The sequence below is a fragment of the Mus caroli genome, unplaced genomic scaffold (genome assembly GCF_978045245.1).
Source record: "Mus caroli unplaced genomic scaffold, Mus_caroli_1 scaffold_10, whole genome shotgun sequence".
NCBI lineage: Eukaryota > Metazoa > Chordata > Mammalia > Rodentia > Muridae > Mus > Mus caroli.
Window position 1 is genome coordinate 118,839,768 of NW_028227265.1, and position 24,537 is coordinate 118,864,304.

At 44.2% G+C, this 24,537-nt stretch overlaps 1 protein-coding gene across 2 annotated transcripts in view; it reads right to left on the reverse strand.

The window, feature by feature from the left end:
* Myo16 (myosin XVI) overlaps positions 1-24,537 on the reverse strand; it is a 486,437-nt gene that overhangs the window by 21,136 nt on the left and 440,764 nt on the right. For both annotated transcript variants that reach the window (XM_021170663.3, XM_029481007.2), the window contains exon 34: positions 15,122-15,213. In XM_021170663.3, coding sequence (XP_021026322.1) covers positions 15,122-15,213 — 92 coding nt within the window. The remainder of the gene's footprint in view (positions 1-15,121; positions 15,214-24,537) is intronic.

Sequence of the window (24,537 nt, forward strand, 5' to 3'; positions counted from 1 at the left end):
ACTTGTGTTCTCAAGGCAACACCACACTGGGCTCTAAGATTTAAGCTAGATTGGAAGGACGGGAAGATCGTTTGGGAGGAAGGGGTTAAGCAATGGTGCACATGTGCACCCCTTGAACATGAACTTGAACAAGAAAGGACAGCCATGGGAAAGCCTTCTGCACTGTGCACTGTGGACTAGCCCTTCTGAGTCAGCTGTGGGGAAACAACAGAACTAGGAATGCAAACGTAGGGAGGTGAGGCCCAAGCAAACGAGGACAGCCAGGACCAACAGGGCCCCACCCACTGTCCTCAGCAGACCAACAGGGCTCTCCCACTGTCCTCAGCAGACCAACAGGCCCCACCCACTGTCCTCAGCAGACCAACAGGCCCCACCCACTGTCCTCAGCAGACCAACAGGCCCCACCCACTGTCCTCAGCAGACCAACAGGCCCCACCCACTGTCCTCAGCAGACCAACAGGCCCCACCACTGTCCTCAGAAGACCAGCAGGGCCCTGCCCACTGTTCTCAGCAGACAGACAACAGGAGCCAAAAGCTACTTCTGCACCTGCTGCATTCACTGGCATCATAACATGACGGTTTTGAGGCATAACCTGACCAGCTATTTATTAACATCTCAAATATTTACTTTCCAGAAAGTTATGTTCTAAAGGGATAAATATAATCAAGAATGAGGGAAAAGCATATTATGAAAGTGGATAGTCAACAGCATAACCCAAGGAGAATACAACTGTCACCCATGATTGACAAAGGGGCTAGGCTAGCAGCTCCTGGGGCCCCAGAGCCCATTATAGTCAGGAAAGTACCTTCCTTACACAGTCTCTCTTACTCTCCAAACACAGTTTCTGTTTGAGGTCTCTGACCAGAGAGTTGTGGGTAAGCAAAGCACTCCTATCCAAGAAGGGTTAGAAAGTGGGAAAATTCTTCTCAGGGTGCCATCTTGTTTTAGGGAGCTAATGTCATTGTTTGCGAATTAAGTTCCAACAGGATTGTTAGTAGGTATAGTCTTCACATCTGTAGAGCACCATGTATGTAGTGGTGGGGCTCACTGATCAATATCCTAGCAATAGTATCATTGGAAGACACAGGCAGCTCCAACTTGAGCGGATGTACAGAATAAGAACTGCTGGATTATGGGGACGAGGCTTAGTTAGTACAGCACACAAATAACAATGTTTGCCAGCAATGGAGAGCTAATGGTCAAAGGATGAATGGGAGTGCATTGCGCTTATCCCATCTACTATCGTGAATAAGCAGAGACCAACGGTGTGCCACAGAGGAGGGATGTTTCTGGTGGCCTATTGGGTCTCCATGACTGTCTGTGAGCTCTTTGTGGATCCGTGTACTTTTCGTATTTACTGGTGAGTGGAAAGGTCACAAAAGTGGCTTCCGTCTCCGGAGCTCCTGTTCCGTTGTCAGAGTTCAGTGACTGTATCTGAACAACTGGGAAATGAGGTCTTGCTGAGAGTGTAAAAAGAGAGAAATGCAGCAGGGTTCAGCATCGCCCGGAAGGCTCTCTGGTCCATCAGAGTCCTGAACACAGAGTAAGTGCAAAGCCGACTGTACACACAACGCTTCCCAGAGGGGAAGGAAAACAGATAAGGTTTTGCCAAAGTAGGCAAAATATGAGAGTCTTTTAAATCAAGATTTCTTTCCAAAAATAGGTAATAAAAATTACCTTCTAGTGTATAAAATTAATTTAAATCCACGTGGGTTTCATCTTTGGGATTTTTTTATCATCGACTTCACGATGCTCCATGATCACAGCCCTCCTATTTCCAACCTGTTTCTGGCAGAATCAGAAATACAAAGTGACAGCTTCAAAGAGTAATGTAATCATGGTAATCAGAGAATAAGCAGGCCTCCAGGTCTGCTGAGGTCAGGAGATAGAAGCCTTCATCCCAGGGACTGTTTGCATTTCTGAACAATAGAGATCTGCATATCTATCTATCTATCTATCTATCTATCTATCTATCTATCTATCTATCTATCTATCCATCTATCATCTACCTACCTATCTGACCTATCTTAGGTACTTTCCTATTGCTTGATGAGTCATCTGACCAAGGGAACTATGGAAGAGTTTAGTTGGGGTTTACAGTTTCAGAGGGTGATTCTGTGACTACAATGGCACGGAGCATGGCAGCAGGCAGACAAGAACAACATAGAATCTAAGCTGAGAGGTCTCAATGTGAGACATAATCAGGAGACAAAGAGGTAGAGAGAGCTGAGTTGGAGTGGCCTGGGCTTTTGAAACCTGTAAGCTTTCCACAAATGACACACCTCCTTCATCGAGGCCACACCTTTTAATCCTTTCCAAACAGTTCCAGCAACTGGAGACCAAGTATTCAAACATATAAGACTATGGAGAGGGGGCATGCTTATTCAAACCATCTGTCTGTCTGTCTGTCTGTCTGTCATCTATCTATCTATCTATCTATCTATCTATCTATCTATCTATCTATCTATTGATCATCTATCTAGCCTCTTATCCATCTCTGTCCCCTTTATATACTCCTTAGCAAATAAGCCCCAAAACATGGATTAATGGTTTTATTTGTGTGTGTGTGTGGGGGGGGGCATATATACATATATAAGAAGGCATTCTTTTTTTTTTTTTTTTTTTTGAGACAGGGTCCCTCACTGATACTTGGGACTTCCTGATTACGCTAAGCTGGCTGGGCAGTGAGCCCCAGAGATCCATACATGTATGTGTGTCCAGGACTGGAGTTTTATATGTGTTCTAGGGCTGGGACCCAGGTACTCACAGTTGTGTATCAGGTACACTACAGGAGCCATCTTCCTAGCCCCTAGAATAATGGTTTTGAAGAAAGTCAACCCACAATACAGTCATTACAGACATTTTTACAGTTAGCCTCTTTCTCAGTCTAGACCTACATTATAACTGTGGGAATTCCAACTTTATGGTAAGGCAGGCAATTACTTCCCTCTAGATGCCAGGTACCTGCAGTGCTGGCTCTACCTTTTCTGGGTACTTTTTCCTTCAGCAGCAGAAATCAAAATCCTTGGCCTCCTGGCTAGTCTGTGCTTGATGCAACTTCCTGGGTCCCCTGACTCAGCCTCCACTCAGTTCAACTGTACCCCTCCACAATGGGCCCTGCCCCCTGCTAGCCCAGCTTAGTTCCACATTCCTCTTCACACTGCTTTTGGTAGATTATCTGTTTTACCTAATTGCTGCCTAATGTTTGTGTTCCTGCTGGAGCTCGACTCATGGGGAGGAAGGGGATTCACTGTGAAGACTGAGGTATTCAGTAGGACAGGCCAGTGTCCAGTACAGTGGAGCCTCTGTGGACACTTGCTGGTGAATAGGTGAATGAATGAATGAATCTCCGAATAAACAATTGTATGCCATACACAATGTACATGGTCACACACACAATAGTATGTACACACTCACACATACATACAATCATGTGCTTTAAGCTTCTTCATGTGTATGGATAAATGTGTCATATAATTATGTGATTATGGTCAGTAGTAAAATACCGAATATTGTTCCTTAAGGACCTGAGACAGAATCTCCAGGAAACCTTCATGCCATGTGACTCTCAGACTCCGCCCCTTTCAGAGCTAGTAACAAAGTGTTAGTGTCCTATCTACTAAATTTATTGCTGTATTTTTTTAAACATGGGCTTTAATAAAAACTATTCAATAAAGCTATGGAATATTATATCAATTTATTTGCCTTAATTCTTCTAGGACTGCCACTGGTTGACAATTAAATTGAGTTGGTGATTTATTGAGTGCTGGTGTGAGCTTTCAATATAAAGTAATTAAAATGCACTTGGTGCAGTCTCTAAAAGTGAAACTGCACCAGGCTGCACATGCATACATGCATACATACATACATACATACATACATATATGCATACATACACAGACACACATACATTCATACATAAATACATGTATACATACATGCACAGAGATAACCCTCAAAAAACACCCTTCCCAATACCCACATGCAGATATACATACACACAGTCACGTGCATACTTATAAAAAAGCAAGTTCCATAACAGAGATCAGCCTAACAGAGTGATAAGTACACCGTTGCAGAGGCAGCTGTCCTGTTTCCTTGGAAGGGCACTCAAGGGGGCCATGTAAAGGATGATAGCATCAAGGAAGATTCTGGAAGGTCACTGCAAGCATAGAGGACATTTTCTGGCAATGTTCTGGCTCCAGAAGCCAGAGCCACCATGGCCTTAGGCTGAAAACAGAGAGAACAACTGTTTTCTGATCAGAAAAATGAAAAATACCACCACCAACCCGACTCTAGACTCATTCACAGCCAGAGAGGTTAGCTAGGTTCCTACATGCAAAAAGCATAAGAGAACATCATCTTTGCAGAAAACAAGAGAAATTATTTTCAATGTTTTTATATTAAAAAGATTTTTCTTGAGCAAAACAACACCAAAACGGAGACCCTGAAGGTAAGGGCTAATCACCCTCAGTCTATTAACAGACTTCCATGGGTAGATGCGTAAGGAGGGTCAGGTCGTGGAAAACCCGCTACAGACACCCTATCCAGGATTCCAAAGCACACAGAAGAAAAAGCAAAACCGGCAGAGTCAGGAAAGCAAACAAGCGTCTAAATTTCAGAGGGGGAGAAAACTGTGGAGCACTAAAGCCAAAGAAGCTGGAAAGAACCCAGATGCCCCTCAACAGAGGAATGGATACAGAAAATGTGGTCCATTTACACAATGGAGTACTACTCAGCTATTAAAAACAATGAATTTATGAAATTCCAAGGCAAATGGATGGACCTGGAGGGTATCATCCTGAGTGAGGTAACCCAGTCACAAAAGAACTCACATGATATGTACTCACTGATAAGTGGATATTAGTCCAGAAACCTAGAATACCCAAGATATAGGATACAATTTGTGAAACACATGAAACTCAAGAAGAATGAAGACCGTGGGTCATTTCTTTGACTCGGGACTGATGTGAGAGGGGCCACACCTGGGATGGTTGGTGGTCCTGAATTGTATGAGAAAACAGGCGGAGTGAGCCACAGGGTGCCAGTCAGTCAGTGGCACCTCTGTTCCTCCATGGTCTGAGTGAGCCATGGGGAGCTAGCCAGACCAAGTGAGCCATGGAATGCCAGCCAGCACCCTGTTCCCCCAAGGTCTGCTCTGCTTCAGTTTCTGTCTTCGGTTCCTGCTCTGCCTTTCCTCGCTGATCTATCGCTGATCGACTGTGATGGATGCATAAGACAAGTAAACCCTTTCCTCGCCGAGTTGTTTTTGGTGGTGGTACATTTATGACAGAAAGCAAACTGAGGCAACGTCTTTTGAAAGCAATATTGCCTAGAAAGTTTCCATGCAAGCAGATGGACATGGGCCAACTATGAAGTAAGGGTCAGTTGTGGAGTGAAGAAGAGGCACTATGATTGGCCCTAATAGACAAAAACTTGGTACATGTCTATTACAGTCAACAGGCAACCACAAAAGCACTTCCAAGGATATGTAGTTAAGGTACCAGAATATATAAAAATATATCATACATCATATATCATACATCATATAGCATATGTAATATCATATATGATATATTACAATATAATATATTATATATAATTACTACATATATAATTATATATCATATAAAAAGTTTTACAGCCCTGAGAATATATAATATATAGTAATATATTATATTGTATATTAAATTTTCCTGTTTTCTGATAACTTGGTGTCTCTCTTCATCATACAAATTATAGAAATGCTTTATGCATTCTGGATAGTGCTGCCTTTTGGTTTCATGTGTGGACAACATTTTGCTTGTTCTGTATTTCTAGTCAGGAAAATATTATTTATATATATCATATATTATAAATAAATAAATCATATATGTGGACATTGGAGGGCATTTCAAATAACCTAAAAGAAATCACTGTAGGGAACCAGCAAAATGAGGCAAATTAAAACACACAAACAGTCAGACTAGGAAACACACAACAAAATGGATTCTCCTGAGGTCAGCCATATTAGTGACCTCAGGAAGTGTGGATGGCCTGTCAGAAGATTGTTTGGTTGTAGAAAAACAAATAAGACCCCTAACAACACCACGGGCAACACAGCTGTGTTAGACAGAGAAGCAGATGCATTCTGAGTCATGGGATGGGTGTTTTACCGGACGGTGAGAGTTGCAAGGGTTGGAATGGTGTTTTCTTAGCCCTCAGAATCCCTAGCACACCCTTAACTGTACCTTGAGGGTGTGACTTGTATAGACTGGGGACCTGTTGAGATTGTTTAGAAAATTCACAGGATAAAAAGCTCTGCCTTCAAGGCGAGGATGGAAAGAGTGATGGAGCAGCTGGCCAGCTCCAGACAAGAGGACCTCACAAGAAGGAAGGATCCTGAGAGAAAGGAAAAGGGATATCATGCTGACCTCACATGGCGAAAACTAGACCTGACAGCAGGGTAGGCAGAGCCAAGGAAACAAAGGTGGGGTAGACTTGCTGCAATCAGAACTGGGGCTAGGTGCTTTTTGTTCAATAGCAGACAGAAAATGAGCAAGAAGTAAGAGCTGAGCTCTATTGGTGGCTGGATCTGACTGCTATTCCCAGGATGTTCTGTTGAGTGACAGTAGAGCATACTCCTTCTTCCAGAACACCCATAAGTTTCACCAATACAGGCCATACCCTGGGAGGGAGGACAAAACTCAAACATTTAAGGGAACAGAGAAATTATAAGGTACATCCTCAGAGCCAGACAGACCAACCAGAAATCAGTAACAGTTAACAGGACATCTCTGAACATTGGGAAAATGTACATTGGCCAGAGAGAAAGTCCCAAGAGGAATTAGAGAATATTTTTAGCTGAACAAAGATGTAAGCAGAACCTATGGAAAGTCACATGATGAAGCAGGCAGCTCAGAGGGAAATTGAGGACCCTGTTTTATTAGGAATATCAAAAGCTGTTTTTTGTTTTTAACGAGAACAGTAGCTAGCCAACTGATAAGCAACAGATAACCAGTGGGTAGCCATTAGGAAACCCATTAATGATCAACTGGCTAGGAATACAGAGCAAGCAAAAATGCTGTCCACACATGAAACTGAAAAGCAGCATTATCCAGAATATGTAAAGAATTTCTAAAATCTGTATGATGGAGAAAGACACAGACCTGTTAGGAAACAGGAAAAGAACAGAGCTGGATGTGCAGCTGTGAGTGTCCACGGAAATAAAACCAACCAGGCAAACATCAAAGGAGGCGGCAACCTGACTCAAGTCACACTTATCAATCGCAAGAATAGCATCACCAAACAAAGCGTTTGCCAGTGGAGAACACTTTTAGATGCGTCCACAGTCGGGAGCACCCCTGTTCAGAACCAACCTTAGCCCTCTACTTCTTGGGAGCCCCAGCCAGCCGACTCTCCCTTGTAAAGAATGAAAGGCATATCCCAGGTGTACATCTCAGCACCAGCACGGTTGGTAAGAGCAAAGACACGGGCTGTGCTTTTTGTAGTTTTCCATACCAAGTTAGCAAATCATGGACACGACCTCAGGAGTTTTGTGACTGGATTCACTCTCAGGAGTTCCGTGACTGTATTCACTGAGATTTCCTGGATTTGAGAAGAAGCCGAAGTTGAACAAACTGGCTCACACCTAAAATGTGGTAGTTTCTGGCCACTGAATGCCACCATCTCCCTGCATCTTTGGTGAACTGAGGGCCAGGGCACAACATACCCAGACAATAGCAGCAGCTGTGCACATCTGGAGGGCAGAGATGAGGGCAGGTGGGATTTTTTTTCATGGTGACATCCCTGGTGGCCAGGCAGTGAGACTGACCTTAGGGCAAGGACAGAGCTGTGTCCCTGGGCCCTTCTTGTCCCCTTCAGCTTATGTCCTCTGAGGTTGCTGGGGAGAGCTAAAAGCCATGTTGGACTGATAATTGCAAAGGCCTGGTTGTGATTGTCCTCACTGGTTCCATGGGTGAGAGTGAACATCTCAACTCCAATGCTTCCTCACTGAACCTACAGCGGACACTCAGGCTGATATATCAAAAAGACAGTAACATATCAAAATGAGACAAAATATTGCAGCCACATCAATCAATCCATCAGTCAATCAAACCAGACAAAAACAGTCGCAGAATATCTGTAGGAGTGATGTATTTATTTACACTGAAAGCATGCTCAGTGTCAGCTGCTATCTTATGGGGACCGTATGATTTATGGATTTACTTGGCAAAGTGCAACTGCAGATGCGGCTCTGCTGACTTCAGAGTGATGAGTCACTTCTGGTCTGGCAGGAGGGATGCAATCAAGAACTTCAGTATTGATTCTCTAAAAACATAGCTCAAATGCTAATACAGCAAGATTCATCAAAGATTCGTGTGTTTTAACCAACCACGGTGCTTTAAACAAAACAAGTTCATAATATCCCATAATGAAAGAAATTAAAACAATCATAACTAGGGGGCTGGAGAGATGGCTTAGTGGTTAAGGGCACTGGCTGTTCTTCCAAAGGAGCCGGGTTCACAGTGCAGCACCCACATGGTGACTCAGAACTCTCTAACTGCAGTGTAGACATTTGCATACATGCAGGCAAAACACCAATGCACATAAAACATCAACGAAATAAAATTTGATATAAGAAACCATGGGACTGAGGATATAGTTAGTGGGTAAAGCCCTTGCTGTATCTGAGTTCAGATCCCAAACAGCCCTGTAAAAACCAGGCATGTCTGTAACTTCACAACTGACAGATAAAGACAAGTGGGTTCAGGGGAAACGCTGGTCATGCAGTCTAGCCAAAAAAAACCAAAACAAAACAAAACAAAAAAAACCCAAAAAACAAACAAACAAATAAAAAAAACCCAAAAAAACAAAAACTGTAGGTTCAGAGAGAGACATCTTTACCAAAGCAAACAAACAACAAAAAATGTGCAGCTCTATATGGAAAGACACCAAGGTGATCTCTGGCCTCTCAGTATACACACCTAGATGATAGGTACACCTGCATGCACACACATACATACCCATACCTCGATACATACTCCATAATCCACACACACATATACATACATACACGTACCACACAGGCACATGCACACACTCACACACACACACACACACACATATACGCATACAAACACATATACACATACCACCTATACACAAACATATACCACACACACTACATATACACACACGCACACACACACCCTACACACACACATTGAGTTTTTTTCAAATTCCAACAAGATAAGGGGTCTTTTGGATTCAATCAACTCTCCTACAAAATACAGAAGATTCCTATCAGTTCATGCTAGGATCACTCCAAGTGTCTGATGAGCCTTCTAACACCCCAGACATCATGCTGGATCACCAAGTCACACCTACCGTCCTTGAAGAGTCTAAAAAACTATTGTTCTATGCCTGCATGCTAACAGTTCTGCAAGTCTTATCTAGTTGTGTTTTCTTTCCTTTGAGTTAGATGTTTTGATAAACTTCTATAATCATGTTCGCTAGGATTTGCGTACTAACACACACATGTTCTCAGTGACATCACTGTTCCTTATCCAAGTGTGTGGCTACCCACTTATTCTCATCAAGGAAAGGATGGTTAGGGTGAGGCTGTATAGACATATATATAGAGAGGCCATGTATAGACATGCATGGCTGTCTTGATTGATTGATGTGGCTATATGTATATATAGGCCATGTATAGGCAGGTCTGTTTTCCTTTTCACATGTGATTTCTCATCCCTGTAACATTTTTACACCTGAAGTCACCTCACTGGTAATCTTAAACATAAACTACTACGCACATTATCATATTCAGGTCACACGGGGAGAACAACACAGAAATACAAAACACAAGATGCACTTTTTGTTTGTTTCAAAGGTCTCTTTATCTAAGCAGGTCATAGCCTGCCCCCTGAGGAAAGCCCTGACATTTCACTCTCACCATCAACATAATTTACTGCCTTCATTTCTCACACACAACATGTAAGCCATGAGTGTGGAATACTGATTCCCTGAGTGCTGGGGTGTGGGAAGGTCTATCCGTGTATCCCTCCGATTGAAGCTCAGATAAGTAAACACATTTATCTGGCAGATGGACAGATAGATGATGATAAGAAGACTGACGGTAAACATACAGAAAGAAACATAGATGATAGACAGACAGAGGAAGAGGTGACGAAGACAGACAGGTCAGCAGCTCTTTTGTAAGAATTATCTAGTTTCTAGTCTATGCCATGGGCTTTAGAGGCATCCTAATGCTTAAACCAAACAGACCTACTTATCTTTATTTCACCTGACAGTTTGTTTCAATTCTGTGTTAGAATAATTTCCAGTAGTCCATACCACAAATATAATGAATATAGAAAGCAAACACTGAATTTATTTAGTGCCTGCTATTCTTAATTTTGTTGATGTATGACATTACAAAGAGGTTTCTTTGATGGTTCAGTAAAACAAACCACGTAACAATTTGCTCCTTGGGTTAGGTCGATTTTCTATTGATCCCAGTCTGGTATTCCACCAGCGGCTGTATCAGGGGTGGACAAGGTATTTATGAAGGTTGTGGAAGCCGGCCTGCAATGCATTTATCAAAGGCCATCAGTGATCTCTTATGATGGGCATTTGGGTATGGCCAATGCTCACCGTGACCTTGTCATTCTTTGAAATATTAAAGGAAAGGTTCTGTAGAGTTTGGCCAGGTGTGTGAGAGTCTGCCATGAAAAGACAAGGAAGGACACAGTGTAACTGCAGGGGAGGGGGAGGGTATGGGGGTGGGGGGCGGGGCTAAAGACTATGGCAGAGTTGTTGCTGCAAAGCAAGCAGGTGAATGCAAGTAAGACATGCTAGAAGGAAAAAGAGAAGCATTCCTCTAGCAGTGTGCAGTGTGGACACTTTATCAGTGTGTAGGGAGTGCCACAGCAAGGTGCTCAGCAGATTCCTGGGGAAGTTTGTTTCCACTATTACCATTCTCTCCACACACCTCTAGGCTGTGCTCCTTGTCTGCTGGCTTCTTGTGACAGGATCTAGCCCTCTGGTTCAGCAATGGGCAACCTGGCAGTGGGGAGGAGGATGCTTAGGGGGAGGAGAGGCTATGGGAGTGGGAGGAGAGAGGAGAGAGATGGAGGAAGGCAAGGAGGGTCAGTCGGGAAGAGGAGGAGGGAGAGAGGGAGAGGGAAATATTCTGAGTTGGAGCTACCAGTATTGAACACACTGCAGAGTCTTTCTCCACAGCTTGAACCTCTAAGAGACCAAATCATGCCAAGCAGCACAGACATTAAAGAAAATTATTCAAATCTCATAAAATGTACATAGATAAATATGCTTTTGTTCCTGTAAATACTGTCTAATTCCCAAATAATGCCTCTCTAACCTAAACAATTCCTTCTATCTTTGCATCTGCAAGATCCTCCAAGAACCAGTGTGTGGCATTCTGGAGTAATTTATGGCTGGTGTTATTCATGCCTAGGACTATGCAAATATTCTACTGCGACTCCTGACAGCACACACTGGCACACCAGCAAACGCACCAACACGCAGGGCCTCAACAGGACTATAAATGCCTGCAGCGCCAGTTTCTGTGATCTTCAACTATTCTAATTGAGACTTGAGCTTTCATTGTTTACATGTAAAGGCACCGCATTTTGCAAGTTAATAAAAACCCACAGTGAAGCATAATGTATTATTTATCTTGAGGAAAAGAACAAGTACTGTCCGTTAAGTGGAGGCTCAGTCTGGGCAGATACGGTTGTAAGTCTGTAGTAAGAACAGGTATATGTCTAGGGAAATAGTCCAGAAGCATTTCCCTGACAAGCAGAAGCAGGGATCTGAGTTCAAATCCCCTAGAACCACAAGAAAGCACTGGGCACAGTGGTACTTAACCAGATACTCAGGTACTGTATTCAGATTTCTGAGGAGGCAGAGACAAGGTCACTGGCTGGCCTAATACCGAGGTGGATGGCATCCAAGGTATGACAGCTTTAAGCTATTTTCTGACCTCCACATTCATGTGCGTGCGTGAGTGCACACACACACACACTCTCGCAAACACACACATGCACACAGACACGCACACACATGTACACACACACACACATGCACATGCCCACGCACACACACATGCCCTGGGAAGCACTGAGGTGAGGATTGGCTATAAAATACATGCTTTCCTGCAATGCACAGGATTCAACACTGGGCACCAAAAAGAATAATCTTGGAGACTGTAAGCCTGGTATAGAGAAGACACATTTGAAAACAAATGGATTTTATGGCTAGTAACAATGTATTCAGTGTCAGTCAGAAGGAATGAACTCTGGACTTCACCAGTGGGTTCAGCTATTTGGGAAAACAGAAGGTCAGCAAATCTGAAGAAAAGTTGGACTGGTAGACAGCAGACTTCTAACATCCCTCTGCTGCATTCCGGAAGTCCTCAAAAGGGGCTGTGCTTTTCTTTTTTCTTTTAGTTTTTATTGGCTATTTTATTTATTTACATTTCAAATGTTATTCCCGTTCCTGGTTTCCTCTCCACAAACACACACGTGCACACACACACACACACACACGTGCACACACATCCTCCCTCCCTCCTGCTTCTATGAGGGAGCTCCTCCACCCACCCACACAGAGAAGCCCTTGCTAACAGGAGCCTGGTATAGCTGTCCCCTGAGAGGTTCTGCCAGAGCCTGAACAATACAGAGATGGATGTTGGCAGCCAACCATCGGTCTGAGTACGGGAACCCCAATGGAGGAGTTAGGGGAAGGACTGGAGGAGCTGAAGGGGTTTGCAAACCCATAGGAAGACCAACAATATCAACCAAACAGACTCCCCAGAGCTCCGAGGGACTAAATCACCAACCAATGAGCACACATGGAGGGGCTTTTCATGCCTTGCATTTTAGGTTTCTTGCCTTGTCTCTAAGGCAAACCATGACTCAATACCACATGCGTGTATCTTGCTGTGGAAACAGTGAAAGGAGAGAGCCAGTGTCTTCTTTTGATTCATCAAAGTAGCTGAGGGATGGTAGAGGGAGACCAGAACCAACCAAACAAGACCAGGAGTGTCCACTGTGGTCTTCCACATAAGTTCAAGCACACGGAGAATGAGGTAAGGCCCAGCCTCCCCCTTAGCAGCTTACATTTAACTCCTTAGAAGCAGGCTATGTGGTTTTAACTTGCCCATGAACTCAGCGAACTTGCCATCTGACCCTTGCTAAATGATCAACTCTCTGTCTTCTTCATACCACATTTTATCTTTATTAAACGGGTGTCATTGAAGTGCCCGGTGACACTAATTACAAAAGCACAGACTGGGATTCATTTGTCGGTTCCCTTTAATCCCACTGCTGTTCAGCACTGGTTTTATGCAGTTCCTGTGGAATTGTTCTGGCAGAAAATCTAAAAGGCGACATGCCTGACTGTGTCTGTACTTCCTCTATAAATGTCAGAGAGGAGATAAATCCTGGGGACGTGTGGCAGTTAAACCACAATGTCCCATAACTCACAGCTTCTCGGCAGTAAGGAATCTGCTGTACATTTGAGTGCCCCCAGTCAGCACGACAGCGAAGGAGCATGGATTGCCATGCTTGGGGGAAACAGGGTGAGGTGACTGGGTACTTCTTCCAGGGGAAGGGTTCATAGTCGCAAAAGCCTCTTTGGAAATAGGAGATGAGAATAATTCCCCAAACTTCCCCCAAGGTTCTCTGTCTTTTAGCTAAACCCATGAATGGGCAGGAAGATCCAGAGCCCACAGTTCACAAACCTACTTCCAGTCTGCTCCTTGCTCCAGAAGCACAGCGCAGTGGCTGAGAGAGGATAGGCAGGTTCTCATTCTAGGAATTACAGAGGACTCAACTCTGACACAGGCAGCCCCTGTTCAGGGCAGAGAGGTTGGAATGGCCACATGCTGGGCATCTGTAAGGCTTGCAAAGCAAAGCAGACACATCTCTCAGGAACACAAGCAGGATTAAGACAATTTATTATCCCTACCAATCAGCATTGCCTTTCCACTGCGGCACCTATAGATCAGCACAAGTGATTTCCGCAGATTGCCTACTGTAGAGATTTATTTTTAAGATTAAAATTATTGATTTTTTTCACGCCACCTCATCAGTGTTACTTAGAAAGATCTCAGCTCATAATGCGGCTGCGCCTACGTGGCATCAAATATGTCCCTGAACGCTAACCTTAGGGCCACAAGATGGCTTCGTCCTGCATTCCTTTGCATTCTAAAACCACCAGGGTATTATTTTCTCCCAAATAATCTTTATTTTGGTGTAATATCTAAGGTTAAAAAAGGTGTGCATGAACATGTAATCCTGACAAACACACAAAGCTTTTTAATTTAACCATATTCTCACAGTAAATGGTATCATGCATGTACTTGTGTGTGTGTGTGTGTATGGGTTCATGTGCTTATGAGTGTATGCATATGCATGCAAAGGTGTACACAGGCACATGTGTGTGCAGATGCACATGCATGTCTGTGTGCATGCATGTAGAGGCTAGAGGTCAATCTTCAGTGTTGTTCCTCGGGAGATACTGAATTCATTTTTTGAGACAGTGGCCTAAAACTCACTGGGAAGGCTAAGCTGGCTAGCCGGCCAGTGACAGCCATTTGCCCATCTCTGTTTCTCCTTCAATGAAGTTTAAACACGTGCTACAATATCCATCTTTTCCCTGGGTCCTAGATTTCATGCTTGTACAATTAACAGAGACATTGGAAGCCCCACACACAGTACACTTCCAAGTCTTTGTCCCCATAGCCTTCTACTTTACCCCAAGTCAAATGCAGAAAACACCACCACTGTCAGCAGGTTTTATACCATCACCACCAGCAGCTAGTGATTTTAAAGAACCACAGCAAAATGATGTCTACAATACGCTACGTAAAAAAAAAATGCTTGCTTTTAGCTGTTCAGGGGCATTTTTCTTTTTCCAAAACAAGCAGAAAACTGGAGCCAGCTGAGATGGAGAAGAGAGAGAGAGAGATGTTCAGACAAAGCACACAGACAGCAGTGAGAACTACCTGAGTTCTCAGTCCAGGAAGGAGACCCATCAACAGGACTCAGTGGCTGTCTGCCATGGTTTAACTACACTCATTGCTGTGTGGGGAGGATAGGGTGTCCTTACCTGGGTGGTGTGGCTCTCCCGATTTCTCTGAAATGATGAAGTCCCCATGCCACTCAGACACAGCCTTGAGCACCCATCGTCCTCAGCTAAACCTGTAGAAGTCGACACACAGAGCTGTAGTGAGTTTGCATCTCCTTGTCGAAAGGGAAAAACAATGTTCATATGTAGATATTAATTAGACACTGTCATATTCTGTGCACGAAACCATTAGACAATAGCAGATATTAAATTTTGCAGCTAGATGGGAATAGCTGAAGCTACTGTAGTTTCAGTAAGCAAAAGAAAAGAGATACTGCCAGGGAGAAAACTGCAAACAGGTCAGATCAGTACAGAAGTGACTGAAGGAGGGGCGTTTTCCTAGAGTCTAGAAACAATTCAAAATGCACTTCTAGGAAGAGAGAAGCAGACTGACAGTGTTTCCCAACTGGATGTTGATGAACGTTAGCATTTCCTCTGCTGGGGCAGAATAGAGGAAAAACAGGGACTGAAGAAATGTGACACAGGAGCCCACCTGGGTGCCATGGAAACCAGAGTTGATGCTGGGCAGCTAGGAAGGTAAAACTGACCAATTACAACCTACCAGCTCTTAGCCAAGGACCAAGTAAACATGGCCTTTCAGGAAAAACACACACCCCTCCCACAAAGGGCACAGATATCCTGTGAGGCATGCGATGATGCTCTTCATTATTCAGCACAAGCAGAGGCCTGTCTCTGACCCTTGGCATTTGGCCTGTATAATTCTCTGTTCTGAGCCTGTCCTGTGCATTATAAACAGTAGCATCTCTCGTCTTTACGCACTGGATTCACCCTGACTCATGACAATCAAAATGATTTTAGACATTATTGAATGCACCTTGGGGACAGATCTGTTCCCCTACAATGATTGAGAGCCACCATGATGGAGGTAGCATGTACTGCCCCAAGTGACTTGATTAATAAACATGAACAGATAAAAGGAGAACTAACTGCCCCATGGACTGAATTCAACCCAGAGAACTTTAAATACTGAAGCAGTTACTCATCTCCTCTGGAAACATAATTAACCAGCACAGTTTAATTGATTAAACAGATACATGATTCCTAAATTAAAAATCATTAGGAAATAGCTGTGCATTTTTCCAATTACAGGAGTGTGCCAGTTCCTCAGGGAGGTCTGTGTCCAATCAGCATAAGGAGGGCCAGTCTGCCTTCTTAGTAAACGTACACAGGCCTCCGTGTGAAAAGGTCCTGTCAATGCTTCCCGTAGCCATTTCCTCCTGTATGAAACATTCTAGCCTGGAGGGAAACTCCTTAAGACTCAGAAAGTTAAAAAACAAAACAAAACAAAACAAAACAAAACAAAACAAAACAAAAAAACTAGTGAAGACCCAAGAAGCCAACAACTCATTAGTTCTAGGAAGTCTCTGAAACTGACCAGATTCACAAGGCCATTCGTCTCCAAGGTTATATAAGCAGTAAGGACTGCTGGGTGCAGAAGAGAGGAGCCCCTCTAATCTGTTAAGCTTTGTAGCTTATGCAGAGCTCTCTAGGGTTCCAGCTTTGATGGCTTTCCTAGGTTCATATGTCTGTGAGTTATACCTGCTCCTATAGGTAACCCTAATAGACTCACTGGTTTTTAAAGCTGGATTTTGGTGGTATTACTTTGGTCTGTCATCGGTTCAGTTTTCTGTCTGGGGTAAATAGATATTTATTCCCATCTTCCCATAAAGAGTGCTACAAATGTATCAGGACAGGGCTGACTGTGGGTAAACAGTGCCCCACCCACCACTGAGGGTGTCCGGTGGAAAAGACTGGGTCCTAATCGTGAGCAATGATGATCACCATCAGAACAGAAAGAGGGCATATTGGACACAGGTAGTGATAGTTGTGCTATCAACCAACTGTGTGGCATAATCAAGAGCTTAGATAGGTGCACAGGACTCTGCAGGTCTATGTCAAGACACCATCTGTAGAAAGACTCCTGGATAAAGGATGTGAGAGACCAGGGGTGGGGACAGGGAAACAAAGGGCCAAGTATACAGTAGGACAAACATGGACTCTGTAATGACATCCTGGTCACTTCTGCTGCTGTGATAAAATAACCAGCAGAAGCAACTTAAGAGATAAAGCACTTGTTCAGCTCTCATTCCTAGGGTGGTCCAGTCCATCGTGGTGGGGAAGGCATGGCGGCAGGTGGAGGAAGCTCACTGGTCACACTGAGTCCTCAGCCAGGAAGCAGATTAAAGAGGAAGTCAATCTAGGCTGTGAAGCCCCAAAGCCTGATGCTAGGGATCCACTTCCTCCAGGGAGGCTCCAGCGCTTTACAGTGGCAAGCCCCCCCCCCCAAACCACCCCACCAGCTGGGTCCAAGTATTTCAACGTGAGTCCATCCCCAATAAAAGGCAGAGGAAGTGGGGTCCATCTTTCAAAAATAATGATGTGTGAATTAGAAGCTTTACTTTGGAGATCGAAAAGAGAAGTCAGCTTAGACCCCATCACAGATCCAGAACCAAGGCAGAGGCGAAGCAGGCTTCTCAGAGAGTCAGTGGGCAAAGTGAAGACATAGTTGTGAGCGTTCTCTGAACATGGTGCACTTAATTAGAAAAGAATAGAATGGACTCAAGGCTGGGGAGAGTACAGACAGGGCCTCCGTGCAGGAAGAAGCAAGAAGTCCCACCTGGAAGATGGTTAAAGGACACTTGTAGGAAGTTTGCTGACATCCCCCTGAAGACAGCCAACTCAGAGGTGTGGCTGCCTCTGTGGAAAATGGGTCGGAGTGGTTTGCCCAAGTGAGCGTGGACACACACCCAGCAGAGAATGTGGGTTGTGTACATGAATATGGCTCAGATGTGAGCATATTCATTGACTCGATATGAAGTAACCAAGAAGAAGCAATCTCATACCATTGTTGGCATAGCCACATGGGAAGTATGGAACATAAAATGCAGGTATGGCTGGGCGGGCTCTGAGAGAAGCAGGTGTTCACCATGAAGAAAGCCTCCTGACAGGGGAGCCTGGGAAGGATCTCACAGTGACACGGACCGGGAACTGCAGGCCCAGCTGAGAGCACAGACAAGAGAGACCAGGATGTCCAAGGAACAGCCCATAAAATACCAAGTCCATCTCAGAGAACCAGAGAATATACTGGAAGGTGAAGGCCAGCCAGATATGAGAGGGCTTTAAGAGCATTTTGTGGGGATGTAACAATGTTTTGCAGACAATTGGTGGCACTGAAGACTTCTAAGAAGAGATGACAACATTTTATGAAAATCCTGGGTGAAAAGGCTGATGGACCTGGGATGTGGCAGGGTTGAACAGAGAGAAACAGAGGGTACAGACCAGGGTGGATGTATTTGTAGAGGTGGGGGCTGGTGAGGACAGAGGGGGATAAACAGAGGAGCTTGACAGCAGAGGGGTCTCCTCTGAGTAAGGGTAGTGTAGGAGCCCCTCAGGGGACACCTGGGACAGAGAAAATCTTTGTAGGTTGTGGCACAAGGGGGAGAATTTCATTTCTGAGAGAATCTCACAAGACAGAAGACAGGTAGCTAGGAATCTTGAAATGTAAAGGAGGTTAGGCATTTGCCCATGTGTGCATGTGTGTGCATGTGTATGGATGTGTGTGTGTGTGTGTGTGTGTGTTTGTGTGTGTGTGTGCATATGTGTATCAACAAAATAATATCTTACTAATTATTTAAAAATTTTATATAATATGTTTTGATCATATTCTCCCTTCTCCCAACTCTTCTCAGATCCAGCCTCACCCCTATGTGGCCCATTTCATGGCTTCATGAGTGATGTGAGTGATGTGTGTTCATTCTTTCCCTCCCCCATCTCTCTCTGTCTCATTCCTCTCCCTCTCCCCCTCCCCCTCTCCCCCTCCCCCTTTTCCTCTCCCTCTTTTCCCTTTCCCTCTCCTTCCTCTCCCTCTCCTCCCTTTCCCTCTCCCTCTCCCTTTCCCTCTCCCCCTCTCTCTCCCCTCCCCTCCCCCCCTCTTTCTCTGTCCATATAAAAAAAGGAGTCACACCATTAAATAAAACCAACAACCCTTTCCCAGAAGCTATGAAATGGCAATAGCCCCTCAGCTTGGAATGGAACTTTACACCCTCCTCCCCTCCACATGCTGGGGTTTTGTCTGGCTGTGCATGCTGTTCCAGCATGCTGTGTGCAATTGCCCTACGATGTCCAGAATACACTGTCTCCTGAGGTTACCTATTGCCTCCAATATTATGTCTTTATGTAATAGTCTAGACAGGTCATAGGCCTTAGAGGAGAACCTACTGCCAGTCTTCAGCTAAGAAAACATTGAAACAATTCTAAAGGACTCATTGCTATGCCTGCAGATCATTGCTTGCCTCTCAAAAGAGATGGTTCTTCTTGAAGTAGATGGTCATCATCATGGAGACCCACGACCGATAAAGGTACAGAGACTAAGAGAGTATAGAGTATCCAGCTCTAAATTGGACATGTATATCACATCCCTTCCCCCCAAGGTTTAGGGATCATCATAGAAATAATATCCTTTTTAAGTCAAATTATCTAAAAATGTCACCAGAGTCACCAAGCATGGCAGGAAACATATATTAAAAGTTCTGATTATGAACACTAAAATGAATATATACTTAAAACATCACAAACTAAAGCAAAAATGTAAGAACAACATAAAATACTGAAGTACATAAAATAAAAGTCTCAGTATCTTTAAACATACACACAGAAAAAGGACTTTCAATCAAGATTTGGGGGCTTGGGGGGAATGGACATAGAACACACATAGAAAACTAAGAAGAAGTGGCATACATGACCAGTAGGCAATAAGCATGCTCACATTCGCTAAGCATTCCAAGAAAATGCATGTGGGTTATAGCAACTTCCTTTGCTTCTCAATGCAGAAAAGGTGGAGAGACCATTACAGGATCTTTGGATTTGTGTAGAGAATTTGACTCAAAACCTTATGTCCACCCTTCATCTCTGGAGTTGTTCATGCTTTGGTCTTGTTCAATGTGTTTCTACTCACTTTGGACCAGGCAGGGTGTACAACTGGGTTGCTCTAGGCTATTTATAGGATTACAGCCTGCACGGTCCAGGAAATTCAATTCACCAACATGCTCCTTGTCTGTTTCACTCATAACCCTCATGGCTCCTCCATGCAAACTTAGAAAAGCTCCAAGATTTTGTGAATGGGTACAACTGACTGAGTGAATGAGCACTGTTTTGACTGAGTGAATGGGTGCTGTTGACTGAGTGAATGGGTACTACTGACTGAGTGAATGGGTACTGCTGACTGAGTGAATGGGCACTGTAGACTGAGCATTGCCTGGGCTAGTGCTGGCCTATTAGATTCCCCATATAAGTTCTGACAGAGCAGTTTGCCTCATTCCTTTTTCAAGTTGATAAGTGAAAGCTTAAAGATCATGCCCATGTTTGAGGTGCTAATATGTCAGTCTTGGTTTTGCATACGGGCAGGATGATGCCGTAAGCCCCAGGAAGGATGATGGCAAAACATAATCCCAGTTGACCTGTTTTCAACCCTAGTTCCCAACACCAGTAAGAACATTTAATGAAACAAAGTCCAAACTAGAGATGACTCGGTATGACTTCAAAATGCCTCTGACCAGAAAGAGTGCAGCAGGGCTTGGCAGATAAGGCAGGAGCTCTCCTCCCCGGCAAAGGCCCCCCTGCCTCTCAGTGCACACAACTGCAATGCTCTTTAACTGGGAAGTGGAGGCTTGCATGCTTCACTCTGGCTCTTGGGACTAGAACCAGTCCCAGACAACAGTGCGAGTGCCAAGGGATCTGGCCAGTTTCAGAAATAAAGTTGGAGAAGGTGTGTTATCACGTAGTTGATGGAAACCTACCCCAAGATGCTAGCTCTTGAGGCATGTGTGGCAGAAGCCACACTCTGCTAACCCCAGGTCTGTGTGACTTGGTCCTGATGTCCCTCAGCTCCAGACAAAGGGAACAATGCTGAGATCAGCAAGAGTTCTTTCTCCTTATCCAGCTCCTCCTGGAGCAGACATCCCAGACTGCACACAGAGAGTGAATATAATGCATATGAACAGACGAGAGATAAATGTAAACTCAAATGTAATGACTCCATCTTTAATTGCCATTTTTCCTGATGCTCAGCAATAAAATGCATATCCATTGAGCAGCGAGAGAGAAAATCATACTGACCGTAGAATGTCCTAGTTCGAACTTTTTTTATTTCTCTGCTTTGCCACAAAATAAACATCTTTATCTTGACAATATTTTTGTTTGATATAGCTGAAGCGTCCTAACACCAAAGGCAGCTCTCGAATGTAATGATAAATAACCGCAAGTCCAGGGAATAATTAAGTACAAAAAAAAAAAAGTATCTAAGTCTGTGTTCACATCAGCGAAAGGATGCAATTAAAGTAAGTGATCGCTATAATTAGCCACACATAACTGTATTTCAGCAAATGAGCAAACATAATTATTTCTGGGAAACAGAGGTAGCACACAGATCCTGGCACTCCAAAGAAATCATTTCCTAGAAAATAGTGCTATTTCTGCCTCGTCCAGAACTTTAAATTATTTTAAATATTTACTTGCTTCTGGTGCTTTCTTTAGAATGGACATTGACTGATCCCTGGACATGATAAATTCTCACCAAAATTGATCCCCTGGGGCTGGAGAGATGGCTCAGTGGTTTAAAACACTTGCTGCTCTTCCAGAGGACCCTAGTTGAGTTCGTAGGTTCCACACTGAGAGGCTCACAGCTTGTGAATAGGTAGTGTTGACTGAACACTAACTTTGGGGTCAGTCCCATCTACTAGGTTCCCTGTAAAAGTCCTGGCATAGTCTTGCGTCACGCCCTTTAATAGGAGGAAACTGGAAGGTGAAAGGTTAAGGACCTTTGTCCTATGTTTGGATATTATTGCATCGGGTTTGGAGTTTGAACCTGGGCAGTATGACACTCTGCTAAAGGGTATGGTGTTCCAGAGTATCTGATGTCATCTTCTGGCCTCCCTGGGTACTTTCACACAGGTGGTATCCCCATCCCCCAACCCCACTAACAAGATAAAATGAAATAAAATTGAATAAAATCTTGTTCTTCTCTCGAGGTTCTGTGCTAATAAGCAAGCCACAGGCTACATGTGTGGAAGCGGCTCTGTAACACTCAGGACTGGATTTTTCTGGCTGTCTACCTAGCAATGAGTGGTTCATTTGCAAGGAGTAGTGTTTCTTCAATGGGCACATGCTTATTGAGACTCCAACACACAGGGTCCTGGAACTGCATTGATGAGAAAGTACCATGGGCCAGGAAGTCATGGTGCTTGTAAAAATTCATCAGCTTTCACCAGTCAATTTGCCTTGAGAGATTTGAGTCACCTTGATTGAATCTACCTACGATCATTTCCTAAGTTGTAACTTATGTTTTGATGATTTTTTTAAAACAAAACAGATGAAATATTTGGTTAAAGAGTTACCTTGCTTCCTCCTTCTCTAATGTATTTGTTGTTTGATCTGCAGGACTGTGACTACTGTAAAGTCAAGCACATGGGGTGCTCCCTGGAAGCTCAAGTCCTCCCCAAGACAGGCTCTGCTTCTGGTGAGGGACTCAGTCTTCTCTCTCCTGAGACCTCCTTACTGGGATGTTTTAGAAGACCCTTAGTAGATCCGAAATAATCCCTGTTTGTTGTATTAACTCTCAAAATTGGGAGAAGGGAGAGTAACTCCTCACATGACAATAGCTAATGAGACAGACATCTGTTCACTAGTTTGGAGAGTGCTAAATTTATTTTAAGCTTTATGGATTATGAATTAAGTGTACGGAGCATCTGTTCTCAGTGCTTGTATTGACACTGCTCATGTCTGGGTTATACAGGAAGAGTTTGCTGGGCTCTATAACAAACCACGTTGGGCCGATGCCTGGATGCTTTCACAAGGGCTGGGAAACGAGCACGTGTTTCTATGGTTAATCACCACCTTTCCCACTGAGCTGGGTCCATGCCCACATCATTTCCTCCAATCCCATGTGGTTTTCTGTAGAGACTACCTGCCTATTGCCCACCTAGACAACTCGCTGGTCAAATTCGACATCACCCTGTATGGGCTTTGCTATGATGTGTGTTCCATTTTCTGTTGGACAGTCAGTTCCCATTCAGATGGAATTTCTGCTTTTATCCACTTCCTCTAAGGCACGCGTCTCTCTGCTCTGACCTTTTAAGCTCTTATGAGTAAACTGTGACTGCCAGTTCTGCCTCCGATTTTTCCATCTGAGTTTTGTGCTCATAGGTCTTATAAGTCTTCACTGTGTGCTGTGTCTTTTGGTTTGTGATCATATTAAGCGGCCTGGCCTTTCATTTTCCTTTGGAACAGACTTACATAGGTTTTCCCCAGGAGCCTAAGGATGTTATGGCCTCAGTCCAGCTTGGAGATTCAGAGGAGCCTTAGCTAACCCATGGTCCTGGTTCTAGTACACCTGATTCTGTGATGGGTACATCTCAGTTCCACCCCCTCGGTGGCCTTAGTGAATCCCAGGCTTAGTCTGCTCTCAGAGAATTAGGCTTTCCCAGTGTTCCCAATGTCCCCAGGAGGAGAGGCTAAGACTCAGGCTGCCTTGCTGGGCTAGTGTGGCTGTCATGGTTGCTTTTGACAATCAACGTGAATGGATATAGCATCACTTAGGATGGTGATTCTATTAAGGTTTAACAGAGGAAGGATGACATACCCTGAATGTGGGTGACATTCTGTTCTGGAAGCTTGAACTAAATAAGAAGGAAAAATTATTAAGCCAGCCAAGGACCAGCAGGCATCTCTCCCTCTCATCCTGGCTGCTATAACAATGGAACCAGCCACCTCACCTCCCACTACCATTGGCTTCCATGGCATGGTGGGCTGTATCTTCTCCAACCATAAGCTGCCATAAACTCTTCTCTCCTTAGTCAGGCTTTCATGGAAGCAAAGGAAACAATTAAGAGAACTGTGGCCTCTGGTCCCCAGCTCAGCCTTTGTTAGCTCCCTGACCACCTTTTTCAGAGTAAGCAGAGATGCCTCATAGGGCTCTTCTGGGCACTCTCAGGAAAGAAGAGCTGGATTTTCCCATCAGTCACTACTAAATCCATATCAGGGAAAACATCTGTTTGCATGGACTCAGATGAAGCATCCCAGCTGGTTTCTAAGTGATAGTCACCTGATAACCTAAAGCCAGTCTGCCCTCTGAAGCCCCTCAGTATGACTTCCTCTCACATTCTTAGCTGTGTGAGAACACTTAATTCCACAATGTTGGTTGAACATTCATGTTCTCCCCAGCACAAGAGGCATCTTCTGCTGGTTCCTGCAGAGCGGCATCCCACCAAACCTCCGAAAGGTCATCAAACCGAGAGTGAGTTACTCTCTTCTGCCTGAGCAGTAGGATGCTGACAGTGATGTCCAAGGCAGAGCTTTGCAGCTTACATTCTATCTCCAGTTAT